The 12,890-nt window shown below is 53.7% G+C and overlaps 1 protein-coding gene across 3 annotated transcripts in view; it reads left to right on the top strand.

The window, feature by feature from the left end:
* The window catches only part of SLC39A11 (solute carrier family 39 member 11), a 178,155-nt gene that overhangs the window by 57,888 nt on the left and 107,377 nt on the right, over positions 1 to 12,890 (top strand). For all 3 annotated transcript variants that reach the window (XM_054709625.1, XM_054709624.1, XM_054709623.1), the window contains one exon: positions 3,094 to 3,235. In XM_054709625.1, the coding sequence (XP_054565600.1) occupies positions 3,094 to 3,235 (142 nt within the window). The remainder of the gene's footprint in view (positions 1 to 3,093; positions 3,236 to 12,890) is intronic.

Below are 12,890 nucleotides of genomic sequence, written 5' to 3'. Positions count from 1 at the left end.
GTGGCTGGAAATTTCTGTTTTTTCTGAGCCCCAGGGACTTGCCCCAAACCATCGATGATGATGATGATGATGATAACTCTGTCCCAAGAGGACAGTGATCTCAAGTTCCAGCAGCCCCTTCCTGTAGGTCTGCATTTGGAGGAGGGATGGAGGTGGGTGGGGGAGGAGGGGTGGAGGTGGTTGGGGGAGGAGGGCAGGGGGAGGAGGGATGGAGGTGGGTGGGGGAGGAGGGGTAGAGGTGGTTGGGGGAGGAGGGATGGAGGTGGTGGGGAAGGAGGGGTGGAGGTGGGTGGGGGAGGAGGGATGGAGGTGGGTGGGGGAGGAGGGCAGGGGGAGGAGGGGTGGAGGTGGGTGGGGGAGGAGGGATGGAGGTGGGTGGGGAGGAGGGCAGGGGGAGGAGGGATAGAGGTGGGTGGGGGAGGAGGGCAGGGGGAGGAGGGGTGGAGGTGGCTGGGGGAGGGTGTGGTGCAGGACCTGGAGAACTATAGCTTGGGAAGGAGCCTGTGTATTTGGCACCTTGACATTGGGGAGCTGCAAGGTGGCACAGCCACCCTGAACCATCGAAAGCCCCAGGAGCCCACCCTCACCACAGGGTGGGGGTGGGGGTGGGAGTGGGGGCAGAAAGTGACTTGTTGCCCGGCTGAGGGGCAGCCACGCAGGCTCTCAGGGCTGCAGGGAAAGTCGGGAAAGCTTGCTTGAGTCGCACGCTTGCCCTGGCCTGGTTCTGATGCTTACTAAGAATTTTCCAAACACGGGCAGGCAGGCGGGCTTCCTGGAGGAAGTGGCAAACATCGTATCCTTATAGTAAAAAGAGGGTCTGCGGGTGCCCAGGGTTACCAATAACCAGGAAGCTTTGGGGTCCTGAGCGTCCTAAATCCTCAACCTCAGCACTGTTGACGCTTGGCCGGGTCATTTGTGGTGGGACTGTAGGGTGCCCTGTAGGGTGCCAGCCCCACCCCTCCCTCCCTCCCCCACATACAAAGATGCCTGTTGCCAAATGCCCCCAGGTGGTGGCGGGGTGGGGGCAAAATCGCCCCGTGGAAAAGCACTGTTCTCAGTTAAAACAGGCCGCGCCTTCACGGACAGCCTTGCGCGCATTCCTGCCGCTGCGCCTGGCCTCGCCTCTCCGTAATGAAGCGGCTCTCTTCCCGCAGCCTCCTCCCAGCCACGCATCCATCACCTTCTAAACAGAAGGAAGACACAGCAAGGTCAGCTGCCCCCCGCCCCCCACTCCCCCCTCGAGAGGCACGTCTTTTATTGCCGCCGCGATCCCTCCGATGTCAGCAGGAGATGTAGGATTAGAAATAATTAAACCCATAAACAAAGAGCTGCGGCTCTGGCACATGGCACATGGCACCGGCGCCAGCTGTCACTCGGGTGGGGAGAGGGGTGTCTGCAGGGGAGACCGGCCTTCCTCAAGTCCCGTCTGTCCCCAGGATCCCGTCCATCTGTAGCGTCAGCCTTGAGTGTCGCTCAGTGTGGCAGGCTGTCCCTTTGTGCTTCTCCCAGGGTCAGAGCAGGTGACGTCCTGCAGCCCCTAGGATTCTGCAGAAGGACCCGGGAGCTCCGAGGCTCTACCCCCCCTCCCCCCCGCCTTTTAAAACAAACTTAAATGAGGTGTCGGCACCCTTCTATGCGTAAGAGAGGACATTGCAAATAAACCATGGGGGTGATATCGATGTGGGACAAAGGAGGAGATGTAGTCGGAAGGGTTGATGTTTTCGTTTGTAGCATTTCTTTGGAAAGAAATAATGAAATAAAATGTCTGAACCACTCGATTCTCTTTCTGATCCCTGTGTGTGTGTGTGTGTGTGTGTGTGTGTGTGTGTGTGTAAGACACAGCCAAGCATCATCTTCGTGAGATACTTGTCATGAAAGAAACTCACCCGAGAAAACGGTCCCGGCGTTTGCTCATGAGTGGCTGCACTCAGGGACTGGGTCAGCAACCCCCTCCTCTCCCATGTCAGAGAGACATGTTTTTAAAGGGAACCTTCTGTTTGTTTGGAGCTATTATTGCCTGGTTTTCAGTAAGCAGCTACTGCTTTTATGCTCATCGAGATGATTCCACTCACCTTCCCTTGGCGTCTAGGCGTTGGGGTGAAAGCGGAGGTGTGTGTGTTGGTGGGGTCACCCCTCTTCCTCGCTCCCCTCGAATGTAAGCTGTCCGCAGGGCCAGGGAGTTCCGGCCGAAGCTGTGGGAGTAGAAGCTCCTTGTGGATTCATCTGTCTGCTCTTCTTTTATTTTTTATTTATTGATTTGAGAGACAGAGAGAGAGAGGCATCGATTTATTGTCGCTCTTTTTGACACATTCATTGGTTTCTTCTTGTCTGTGCCCTGACCAGGGATGGAACTTGCAACCTTGGCGTATAGGGACGATGCTCTAACCAAGTGAGCCACCCGGCCAGGGCCATCTGTGTGCTCTTAACTGGAACCTGAGAGCTGAGACGTTGTCTGGTTTTGTTGGCCAAGTAGCCACAGAATTGGTGGTCAGTTAGTACGTGTTGAGTAAATGTGGGGATCGAAATGAAGGCTTTTCCTGGTTGACGCACAAACGGTCGAATTAATTGGCGACGGACGAAGCAGCAGGTGGCGTGGTTGCTTTCGGCCACGGGACCCGCCTCTCCTGGGTGGGGACCCCCGCGGCGCTCTCCGTCCGTCCCCCTCCTCCCGGGGGTGTGGTTCGGACCGCCTTCCCTTCTGAGCTCTTGAGAGACGTGAAGGTGGTGAACGTCTGGAAAGTGGCGGACATGCTGCCATCCAAGCGAACCTGCCGAATGGGCTTCCTGGACGGAGCCTGGGCGGAGCCGGCGGCGCCCTTTCCCCGGCGGGCTGGCATTTCGCTGTGTACTGCCCGTTTCCAGGATCGGCACGGACCCCGCACATCCCGTTTCTGTCACCCCAAAGGTTCTACCACCAGAAAGCTCGTCCTCCTCCTAATGACCCCGCCTGCCCACAGCTGGGTCTGGCCCGGGGCCTGGCCCGGTGGCCCTGCGCTCTCGGCAGAGATTGGCAGGCTGCCCAGGCAGCTCTGAGCGGGAGGGGTGTGGGGGGTGAAGCTCGGAGAGGTGTTACAGCGACTGCTTCCGTTTCAGGGCGCAGCGGAAGACCCCCACACGGCCCTGGCCCTGAACTTGGACCCCGCGTGGATGAAGAAGTCTGATGCCGAGAGCCCCAGGCTGCTCCTCCCTGCGAGCGAACTGTCCATCCGGATCGGGGGCGCTGGGCTCCTTCCAGGCAAGCTCCCCGCTGCGGACCCCGGGCTGAGCTAGGCAGGACGGATGGGGGCCTGGGGGCAGGAGGCATGGTGGGAAATTCCAGGGGCTCGGGCCCACCCCTCCACGTGACTCACCCCTCCACATGACTCACCCCACCATGCCCAGGGCTGGCCCGGCATCCGGCCCCGGCCTTCCTGTCTCATTTATTCTCCAAACCACCTGCTCGCTGCATGGGAGGTCACCGCGCCTTTTGATGGTCTTTCCAATTGGGACAGCCGACAAGCACCCCCGGGTGGGACCGGGCTGGTTTGGGTCAGAGCGTGAGGGCCTTTGTCCCTGTGTCGCCCCCTCTCGGACGGACCCTGAGTGATCCTTCCCGCATATGTGACTTTCCTCTTTCTGATTCATCGGGGAAACTGGCCATTTCTCTCACGGGCTCAGTGTTGTGGAGCCAGAAAACCGAAAAACGAAGCAAAGTCATGCCTTCTGGTTGGAGGGCGTGCTTCCCTTGAGGGGAATCACATAGCCACTCCTGGGTCTCCTGGTGGGGGGAAGCAGGGGGGCGGCAGACTGGCCGTGGCCCACTGAGCGGGAGTTGCAGGTGAACTAGGAAGGTGGCATTGCTTTCTTTTATATATATATATATATATATATATATATATATATATATATATATATATATTTATTAATTTCAGAGAGGAAGGAAGAGGGAGAGAGAGACAGAAACATCCATGATGGGAGAGAATCATGGATCGGCTGCCTCCTGCAAGTCCCCGACTGGGGATCGAGCCCACAACCCGGGCATGTGCCCTTGACCAGAATCGAACCCGGAACCTTTTCAGTTCGCAGGCCGATGCTCTATCCACTGAGCCAAACCGGCTAGCGGCATTGCTTTCCAGGCTCGGTGTGAGACCCATCCCACCCCCCACAGCGCAGTCATCGCTCACTCAGGGCATTTGGCTGATTTAAGGGCCAGTTAGCGTGAGTAGAGGTGGATGCCTTTCTTTTCCTTTGAATTTAAGTCCCACGTTTAACCTGTAAGCCCCAGGCGTCCCTCGCCCTCCCCCCTCTTCCGTGGGCCGTGGACTCAGGACTGGAAGCCATGCAGATGGTGCTGGGAATGGACACCTCCCCTTGCCCGGGCTTCTCCGGAGCGGACCAGGGAGGAGCGGATGGGTGACCAGTCACCGCCTTCACACTAGGCACTTCAGGGAGAAAGGTCTCTCCCCCGCTCCGTGCAGTCACTGCAATTGGATGTTTTCATCACGTGCAGGCTCGGGTGACCTCCAAACCTAGGGGACAGGCCGCGTACAAAAAAGTCACAGCCATGCCACAGCCAGCCCTCACGGATCTATGTTCCGTTGCATCCTGCATGAATTATTCATGGAGAACTGGATTATGTTCTCCTCGTGGGCCGATCCTCACCGCCGCCCGCCACTCCTCACGCGGGATACAATCAGGAAATAAAAATTCCTCTCCCGTGAGCTCAAGTAAGAGAGGCTCAGCGTGAAGAACCCGCCCCTGCCTCCCATCACGCATGCTGCTCAGGCTCCGATCAGGACGACGTGGGTGCCGTCTGCTGTTCTTGTCTGGGAGCTTCCAGGACCGGCTGGTGGCTAAGACGGGCCAGCGGGCTCCAGGAAAGCGCGCGTTCTTCATGGCGAGTGGTGGGAACGCGGGGACCGAGGGCTTCCTGTCCCTTCTCAGCGGCTGCCCCGGCCTAGCCATCCTGTGTGTCCCCGGGAGGCTCCGGCCCTGGATCCCAGCCTTCTCAAGGATGAAAAACTCAGCCAGTAGATTGCGTTCTGTTCCTTTTGTTTTTACTTTATCCGAAGGCCAGAGGGGGAACGCCTGAGTAAATGTGGGGATCGAAATGAAGGCTTTTCGGAATAGGTAAATAGACAATCAGGTCAATCAGAATAGGTAAACAGGGGTATCCCTCCCACGGACCCTTTCCGGGCGCCGTGGGAATAGAGGGCCAGTAGGAGCTGGCTCTGCAGGAGTGTTTCCTGGGACTGCGGGACCGGCGTGGCCACCAGGGCCGTGTCGGAGGGGGAGGCAGTCTGTCCTCTGCTCAGGGACACCCAGACAAAGCGCCTTCCCAGGTTACCAGGCAACCCTCAGCTGCTGTTGCTAACTGTTTAGATACAAAAGCAAATTCAGCTCCTCCCCCCCCCGCCCCCCTCCCCCGCCCCGCCCAGCAGGGGCTCCGGGGTGTGGGGGGAGAGGGCGGGGGGAGGGAGCTCAAAGATGGTTTGCCAAGAGGGAGCCAGCCCAGCCATCTCGGGAAAGGTCTGCTCTCACCTGGACACGCGCGGGGGTGTCCGGCGGTGGAGGCCTCCGAGCTGGGTAATGGCTATTTGATGACGGCCTCCTGCGGCTCAGGCCCGAGTGTGCATTATGTGTGCCATCTGGATTTGCCCTTAAGCTCGCCGTAAATGGGCAGGGAGATTGGTTTAATGGGTGTTTAGTGAACAACAGAAGCCTTTAAAAAATAATATTGGCGTTGCCGTGATAATGTCCCGGGATTGGCTCGGCAGGAGGAGAAGCCAGCAGAGCCCCGCGCCGTGGGCGAGAAGGCCCAGCTGCTGTCAGCCCGGCCGCCGCCCGAGCCGGGAGCGGCGTTTAAGCAGCGTTTACGAGATATTTGCCCCTTTATGTCTCTGTGCCCAGCGTCTCACACTGCCCACTGTTCTCAAGGCTGGGGCTGTTCTGGGACTTCGCTAGACCGGAAGTTCTTCTAAAACCACCAGTCTCTCCTCTCCTCTCTCTCTCTTTCTTTCTCTCTCTCCCCCCCCCCCCCCCGCCCCACTCTCTCTCTGTCCCCTTCTCCATCTCTCTCCCTTCGACTATTAATCTATCTCCAACCCGTTTTCTTTTGATTAAAAAAGTAATAACCTAGATTAAAAATTAAAAAGTAATATTTCTTCCGACTTCACATTCCTTGTGGTCCGGGCTCCCATCTCGGACACAAACACGTTTCCAGTTCTTTCTGCAGCCTTCCAGGAATACTGTGTGTCCCAGTTCCGCCCGGCCCCTCCGTCTGGGCCTCAAGTTTTCCACTGACCCACGCGCTTCGGTCTTTGTTTTCTGGGACCCTCATCAGTTCATCCCATTAAGATCTTGTTATTGGCCGTGACCTTCGCTAACTGGGTCCCCCCTCGAGGGCCCTTTAGATGTTGCCCATCGTTGGCTATTATAAAGCCTGCGTCACAGAGCATTTCAGACGCGCCTCTGTGGGCAGTGACATTGTGGAGTAAATTCTGCAAGTGAGGCCAGGGGTTCTGTACACCCGGGGTCCATGGGCAGGCGCCAAAGGATGAACCTCTTGGCATTTTTTGGCCTCCCTCCCTGCCCTCCCTCCCCCCAAATAAATGTGGCCTGGTTGGTGTTGCTCAGTGGTTGAGCGTTGACTTATGAACCAGGAGGTCCCCTGTTGGATTCCCAGCCAGGGCACATGCCCAGGTTGTGAGCTCGATCCCCTGGTACGGGGTGTGCAGGAGGCAGCCGATCGATGATGTTTCTCTCTCATCAGCGTTTCTATCTCTCTATCCCTCTCCCTTCCTCTCTCTCTAAAAGGAATCAATAAAAGCATATATATATTTTTTAAAAATGTGGTTTTGGAAGGCAGGGTTCCATGACTTCCAGCACGTGGGCCCACCCCCCCGTGTTCGTCTAGGTCTCGAACTACACTCCGTCCGCCTCCCCCATTCAGCTGCCCGATGGGACGTTTCCTTTCTCACTCGCACTCTTTGGGCTTCAGCAGGGAAGCAAACGGTGAATCAGTCCATTCTCTCTCTAATTAACTGTCCTACTTCAGTGTGTTTGTCTTGAGAGAGGCAGTGGAAGCTCCTCAAGAGGGAGGGCTTTTGTTGATTGATCCATTAGCACGGCAGATGGAGGATCGTCTGTAATTCTGCAGAAATGTGGAAAGAACAGGAGTCGGCATTATTTTTCCAGCAGAGAGAGAGGTGGATTTAATTTAGGCAATTATTTATTTGTGAAGTGGCTGTTTATTTTCCTCAAATCGTTCCAAAGCTTGTTGGGGGGAAGGTGAATGGGCCCTGAAGTCAGGAGAACATAAGCTGTAAGAAGCTCTGCGTAGAATCCCATGTCCCCCTAAATTTGTTTTATTGATTGATTTGAGAGAGGAAGGGGGTGGGGAGAGAGAGAGAGAGAGGTTTGTTGTTCCACTTAGTTAAGCATTCATTGCTTGATTCTTGCATGTGCCCTGACTAGGGATCGAACCTGCAGCCTTGGTGTATAGGGATGATGCTCTAAACAACTGAGCTACCCGGCCGGGGCCCAATGTTTCCTTAATGTCCTGTCTATGTACACAAAAGCCTAATATGCAAAGTGTCCCCTCAGTTAGATCTGGGAGTTCGATCGCTCGCTATTACATGTGCTGACCACCAGGGGGCGGCGTGGAATGAAGGAAGGCCCCAGGCCAGCAGCTGGCAGCCACTAGGGACCCTACCCATGCACGAATTTCGTGCACTGGGCTTCTAGTTCTTTTATAATCGGAGCATTCACTTGGCAATCATAATTCTTCCTAGACCACCTGGCAGGTGAGAAACTATGGTTGGTCAGATGAAAATGGTGCAGACCTAGCGGGTTACGGTTTTGGATAAACTACCGTCACCAGCCCGTTAGCAACACTTGTTTGTACCTGAGTCTAAACTTGAGCTCCTTATTGGTTATGCTGCTGATATGCTGGGTAGGCATCCTCCTGTGGAAATGAACCGACCGTGGTGGAGAGAACTGGCCTTTTCTCACTCGGGTTCCCACGTGCCCCAGCCCGCAGGGCAGCACCCGGCGGGCCTGTCCCGTTCAGAACCACCGCGAAGTCCAGGTGTCCTCGGATGTCGTCCTCCCTCCTCGAGGCACCCTCATTTCTTCCGCAGGCGTCGTACTTACTGTCCTCTTTCCGTCTTGTGCTTGGAATCGTGCTTCCCTGTTCTCCCCATTAAACACCCTCCCCGAGGTGCCTCTGGGGAAAGATCTGATGACCTGAGGGCTGAGGAGGTACTCACCTTTGGCCACGTTCTGCGCCAGCTTTTGTGTTTGCCTTTGAGCGGTGGCGGGGGGCGGGGGGGGGGGAAGGGGGCGGCGCGGGGAGCAGTCTCTCCTGTTCTCTCTGGAAGACTACCCACCCCTGGTTGCCTTGGCACTAAGCTCCTTGGCACAGCCCAATCCCAGGGAACGAAAGGGGACCTAGTGCAGCCTGTGACCATCACTGTTTCCTTCCTCCGTGTTTTCTAACTTTCCGAGTCTCCCCGGAAGGAGATGCCCCTTCCGGCACCGATCTATCCGGCGCAGTTTAGTGAACTTGAATTTGATCAAGAGTACGATGCAACTCCTAGGAGAGATTCTCTGTGTTTCTTTATAACCAGGCCTCCAAAATGGTGCCTTTAGGGAAGTCTCTGACACATTAGTCATTTTGACTTTTTATCGGTAAGATCTCTAAAGATGAAAGATGAATTTTCCAGTTTATTTTTTATAGATTTAATGTCTTGGCATGTGGGTTAGCAATTAGACTCTCCTCTTCTCTCTCTCTCTCTCTCTCTCTCTCTCTCTCTCTCTCTCTCTCATCTCCCCCTTGCAACTGGTTAGCTCTAAAATCTTCTCCTGCCCTAATGAGAGGAGTTGTGTGGGGACTGAAACGGGCAGGTGCTGGCATCGCCGCCTCCTTTCTGTGACCTGGGCTTTTCTGCATTCAGAGGTGGGGAGTGAGCCGAGCTTGTCAGCACATGGCAGCAGCACGGAGGCTGTTAAAATGTGCCCCATTTTAATACGAAAATATTTGGCTGCAAGATGAAGAGCAGAGTGTTCAATAATGATAATTACCGGGAGCTCTTTAGCATCCTGGGTGTTAAATGTACCGAAATCCCGTCTCGAGCAGGGCGCTGCGCGCGGCGTGGGCGGCTTGAGCGAGTGGTGGTGCGTCCCAGCTCCTGGGAGCTTCACGGGGTGGATGCATTTCACAGATTCCTTTGCTTCTGAAGAGGGTTATGTTTTCGCCTGGCTGGTATTTAGCACGTTTCCTCTTTCCTTGCCCTTTGATTACTGGGATTGTTTTTTTTTCTGAGTCCCGATTGTCTGGGCGAGACGGTCATTTCGGGGAGCGTTTGCATGAGGCCCAGGCCTGGAGGCCATCTGGCACCTCCGTGAGTTGGGGACAGCTGCCGGAACAAAGTCTCCCACGCTGGGCGGTGTATGCAGCAGACGTTTATTTTCTCACAGCTGTGGAGGCTGGAAGTCCGAGATCAAGGTGTTGGCGGGTTCGGTTTCTCCTGAGGCCTCCCTCCTTGGCTCGCAGACGGCTGTCTTCTCCCCTCTGCCTGCCTATGTACCCATCCCTCTTCTGGCCAGTCCTAGTGGACTAGGGCCCACCCGAGAGACCTCATTTCAACCTAATTACCTCTTTAAAGATCATCTCTCCAAACGGTCACGTTTTGGGGTGCTAGGCGGTCGGCCTTGAGCAGAAGAATTTGAGGGGACACAGTTCATAATAGCATTAAACCATTTTTTGGAAAGCTGTTTTTCCACGGATGGTCATCAACCCAGAGGAATGCCAGGGGGCCAGAGGACTTGGTTTTCTTTGACTCCTTCTCCCTTGGGGGTTCTCTCACTGTCTCTCCATCTCAGTGGTCGGCAAACTGCGGCTCGCGAGCCACGTGAGGCTCTTTGGCCCCTTGGGTGGCTCTTCCACAAAATACCACGTTTGGGTGCGCACGTACAGTGCGATTGAAACTTCTGGCCCATGCGCAGAAGTCGGTTTTCGGCTCTCAAAAGAAATTTCAGTGTTGTACTGCTGATATTTGGCTCTGTGGACTAAGAGTTTGCCGACCACTGCTCTATCTCATACCTGGATGGGGACGCGGAGGAAGCAGTAGGGAAAGGAGTTGAGCGGTGTCAGCTCCGGGAAAGAAAGTCTGAGAGGATGGGCTCAGTTAACTCGGGGGGAGATTAATATTGTTACACGTCTGCGTGTGTAGACACGTTCTCCTGACTGTATTCATGTTCTAGGGCTGCCAGGACAGTGCACCCCAAACTGGGTGGCTTGAAACAATAGAAACTTAGGCCCTCACAGTTCTGGAGGCCAGAAGTCTCCAATCAAAGTGTCACCGGGGGCCACGCGTTCTCCAAAGGCTCTAAGGCAGCGGCCGCCAACCTTTCGGACCTCACGGACCACCACTGTGTCTTCCCCGTGTGCCTGTGTCCGAATCTCTCTCTCCTTTTTCTCCTAAAGACCCAGCCTTTGGATTGAGGGCCATCTATCCAATATGTGCGCTTCTTAACTAATGACTTCTGCAAAGAACCTATTTCCAAGTCAGGTCACATTCCGAGGTTCTGGGTGGACATGAATTTTGGGGGACACTTTTCAACCAATATGCTGACCGGGTGACTGGGTTAGTCTGGAGGGATTCGTTTCCGATGTACAAGGGAAGGAGCGGGGAAGGGAACGAGAGGAGGCTAATGCTGGCAGTAATGAAAAAAACACCAACTTTAATTCATCAGGAGCTTTTGGAGCAGCCGCGGGCTCTTTGAAATATTCATGACGTGTCTCCTGAGGAGTTAGGGATCCTGTCTCCTTATGCAAAATTTAACATTTGCTGGGCCAGCAGGTTCTATCATCTCGGTAAGAGTTCTGACACATTCATTTCCGCTCCTAAGTCTATTAAACCAGGAAATGTGGGTGTTTTTTTTTTTTGTGTTTCTTTTTAATGTGCTTTTGGGGAAACAGAGCAGGTAAGTGGCTCGGGCAGTACCCGCCCCTGGTAGGATATTCCTGCCAGGCTGCTATCACCCAGAGATGTAGGGGGCTGCTGTCAGAGCCGGGCCATCGGGGCTCTTCTCAGATCATTTTGTTTTTTTCCAAATGTTATTTATTTTTTTTTTGCAGAATTTCTTTAAGCTGCAGAAACACAGGCGGTACTTTGGTTTCAAGTATTTAAGATCACAGTTCTTCTTTAAAAAAAAAATATATTTTTTTATTTATTTCAGAGAAGGAGCGGGCCGAGGGGGAAGGTGAGGCACTGGGGTCTGAACCTGCGTACTGTAATTGGCAGCAACACCTCCAGCATCTGGGATGGGGTTGGTGCAATCCTGCCGTAGAGAAAAGGAGTGTGGGCTACGTTCCATTCAACACGGGCGGTTTTTGTCAGCATGCACGGCTGTTCAGCCTCCCGCGTCCTCTTCCCATTGTGTGCATTCTAGTACCTTGTTCTGCCTTCTTGTCTCTAGTGCCTTTTCCCTCCGGGGACCGGAGACAGAAAATAGCTCCAAGTAGCTTCAAACGAAATAAGCCGTCTCAATGAAACATGATGTTGATGCTTGTAGCATTCGGGAGCTGGAGACGTTAACGGGATGTGTCAGCCACTTCCAGCTGGTTACCCCCAAACGAACTAACTCTCAGGACTCCTGACTCCTGGATCACCCCAAACTCATCATGAGCTGGTAGGGGAGGCAGAGGTGTTCGGAGTCGATGGCAGGAAAGGGTGCACAAGACGTCCTCGCAGCTCTTGGATGTGGTGGGAGGGGAAGGGGGAGGGAGGGGGCCAGAAGTCTCTGCTCTCTTTCCTGACACTGCAGGCTCCCCCCGGGATTTCACAGCACTGATCCTCCGCAGCCACCGCAAGATTTGCTCACGTCAATCTTCGTGTTCTTTCCGGTGGGGAAGCTCCTGCCCTACACATGAAAGCTATTGGGGGACACTTTCCCTCAAGGAGATTCAGATCTTCTCGGGAAACAAACGGCCCATTCTATGCATCTCCATTCTATATGTGTCACTGTAACATACGCAAACCTCTCACAGCCTCATAAGTGGGTCTTGAATGTCCTTGCTGTTCCCACCCAGAACCCTCTATTTTGAGTTCTTTTTAAAATATATATTTTATTGATTTTTTTTTTTATTTTTTTTTTACAGAGAGGAAAGGAGAGGGATAGATAGTCAGAAACATCGATGAGAGAGAAACATCGATCAGCTGCCTCCTGCACACCCCCCACTGGGAATGTGCCCGCAACCAAGGCACATGCCCTTGACCGGAATTGAACCTGGGACCCTTCAGTCTGCAGGCCGACGCTCTTTCCCCTGAGCCAGACCAGTTGGGGCTATTTTGAGTTCTTTTTGGATAAGGAGGGAGGTGGAGTGTGAGAGTTGGCAAGACTGACCTTTGTCCATCCACTTGCCTTGTGCTTTTGTAAAACAAATCGTGGACCATACTTGGGTCTATTTTTTGGACTCTCTGTTCTGCTGCATTGGTTTAGGTGTCTGTCCTTTTGCCAGTATCACACTCTGACTTACAATAGCTTTATCGTAAGTCTTGAGATCAGGTATCGTGTGTCCTCCCACTTTATTCTTTCTAAAAATGGTTTTAGTTATTCTAGTTCCTCTGCTTATATATGCAAATTTTAGGATCAGCTTTTTAAAATAGACAAACATTTCTGTTGTCCTTTTGATCAGAATTGTATTGAATCTATAAATCAGTTTGGGGAAGTTTCACATCTTAATATTGTTTTCTGTTTCATGAACATGGTATATCTATTTATTTAAGTCATCTTTCATTTCTTTCATTAGTGTTTTGTGGTTTTCAGCATATATATGTCCTACATGTATTTGGTTAGATGTTTATCTAAAGTATTTCCTTCTATGGTGCTTTTCTAAATGATAT

This window comes from Eptesicus fuscus, chromosome 20, assembly GCF_027574615.1.
Source record: "Eptesicus fuscus isolate TK198812 chromosome 20, DD_ASM_mEF_20220401, whole genome shotgun sequence".
Lineage (NCBI taxonomy): Eukaryota > Metazoa > Chordata > Mammalia > Chiroptera > Vespertilionidae > Eptesicus > Eptesicus fuscus.
This window is presented reverse-complemented; position numbering and strand designations above follow the sequence as displayed.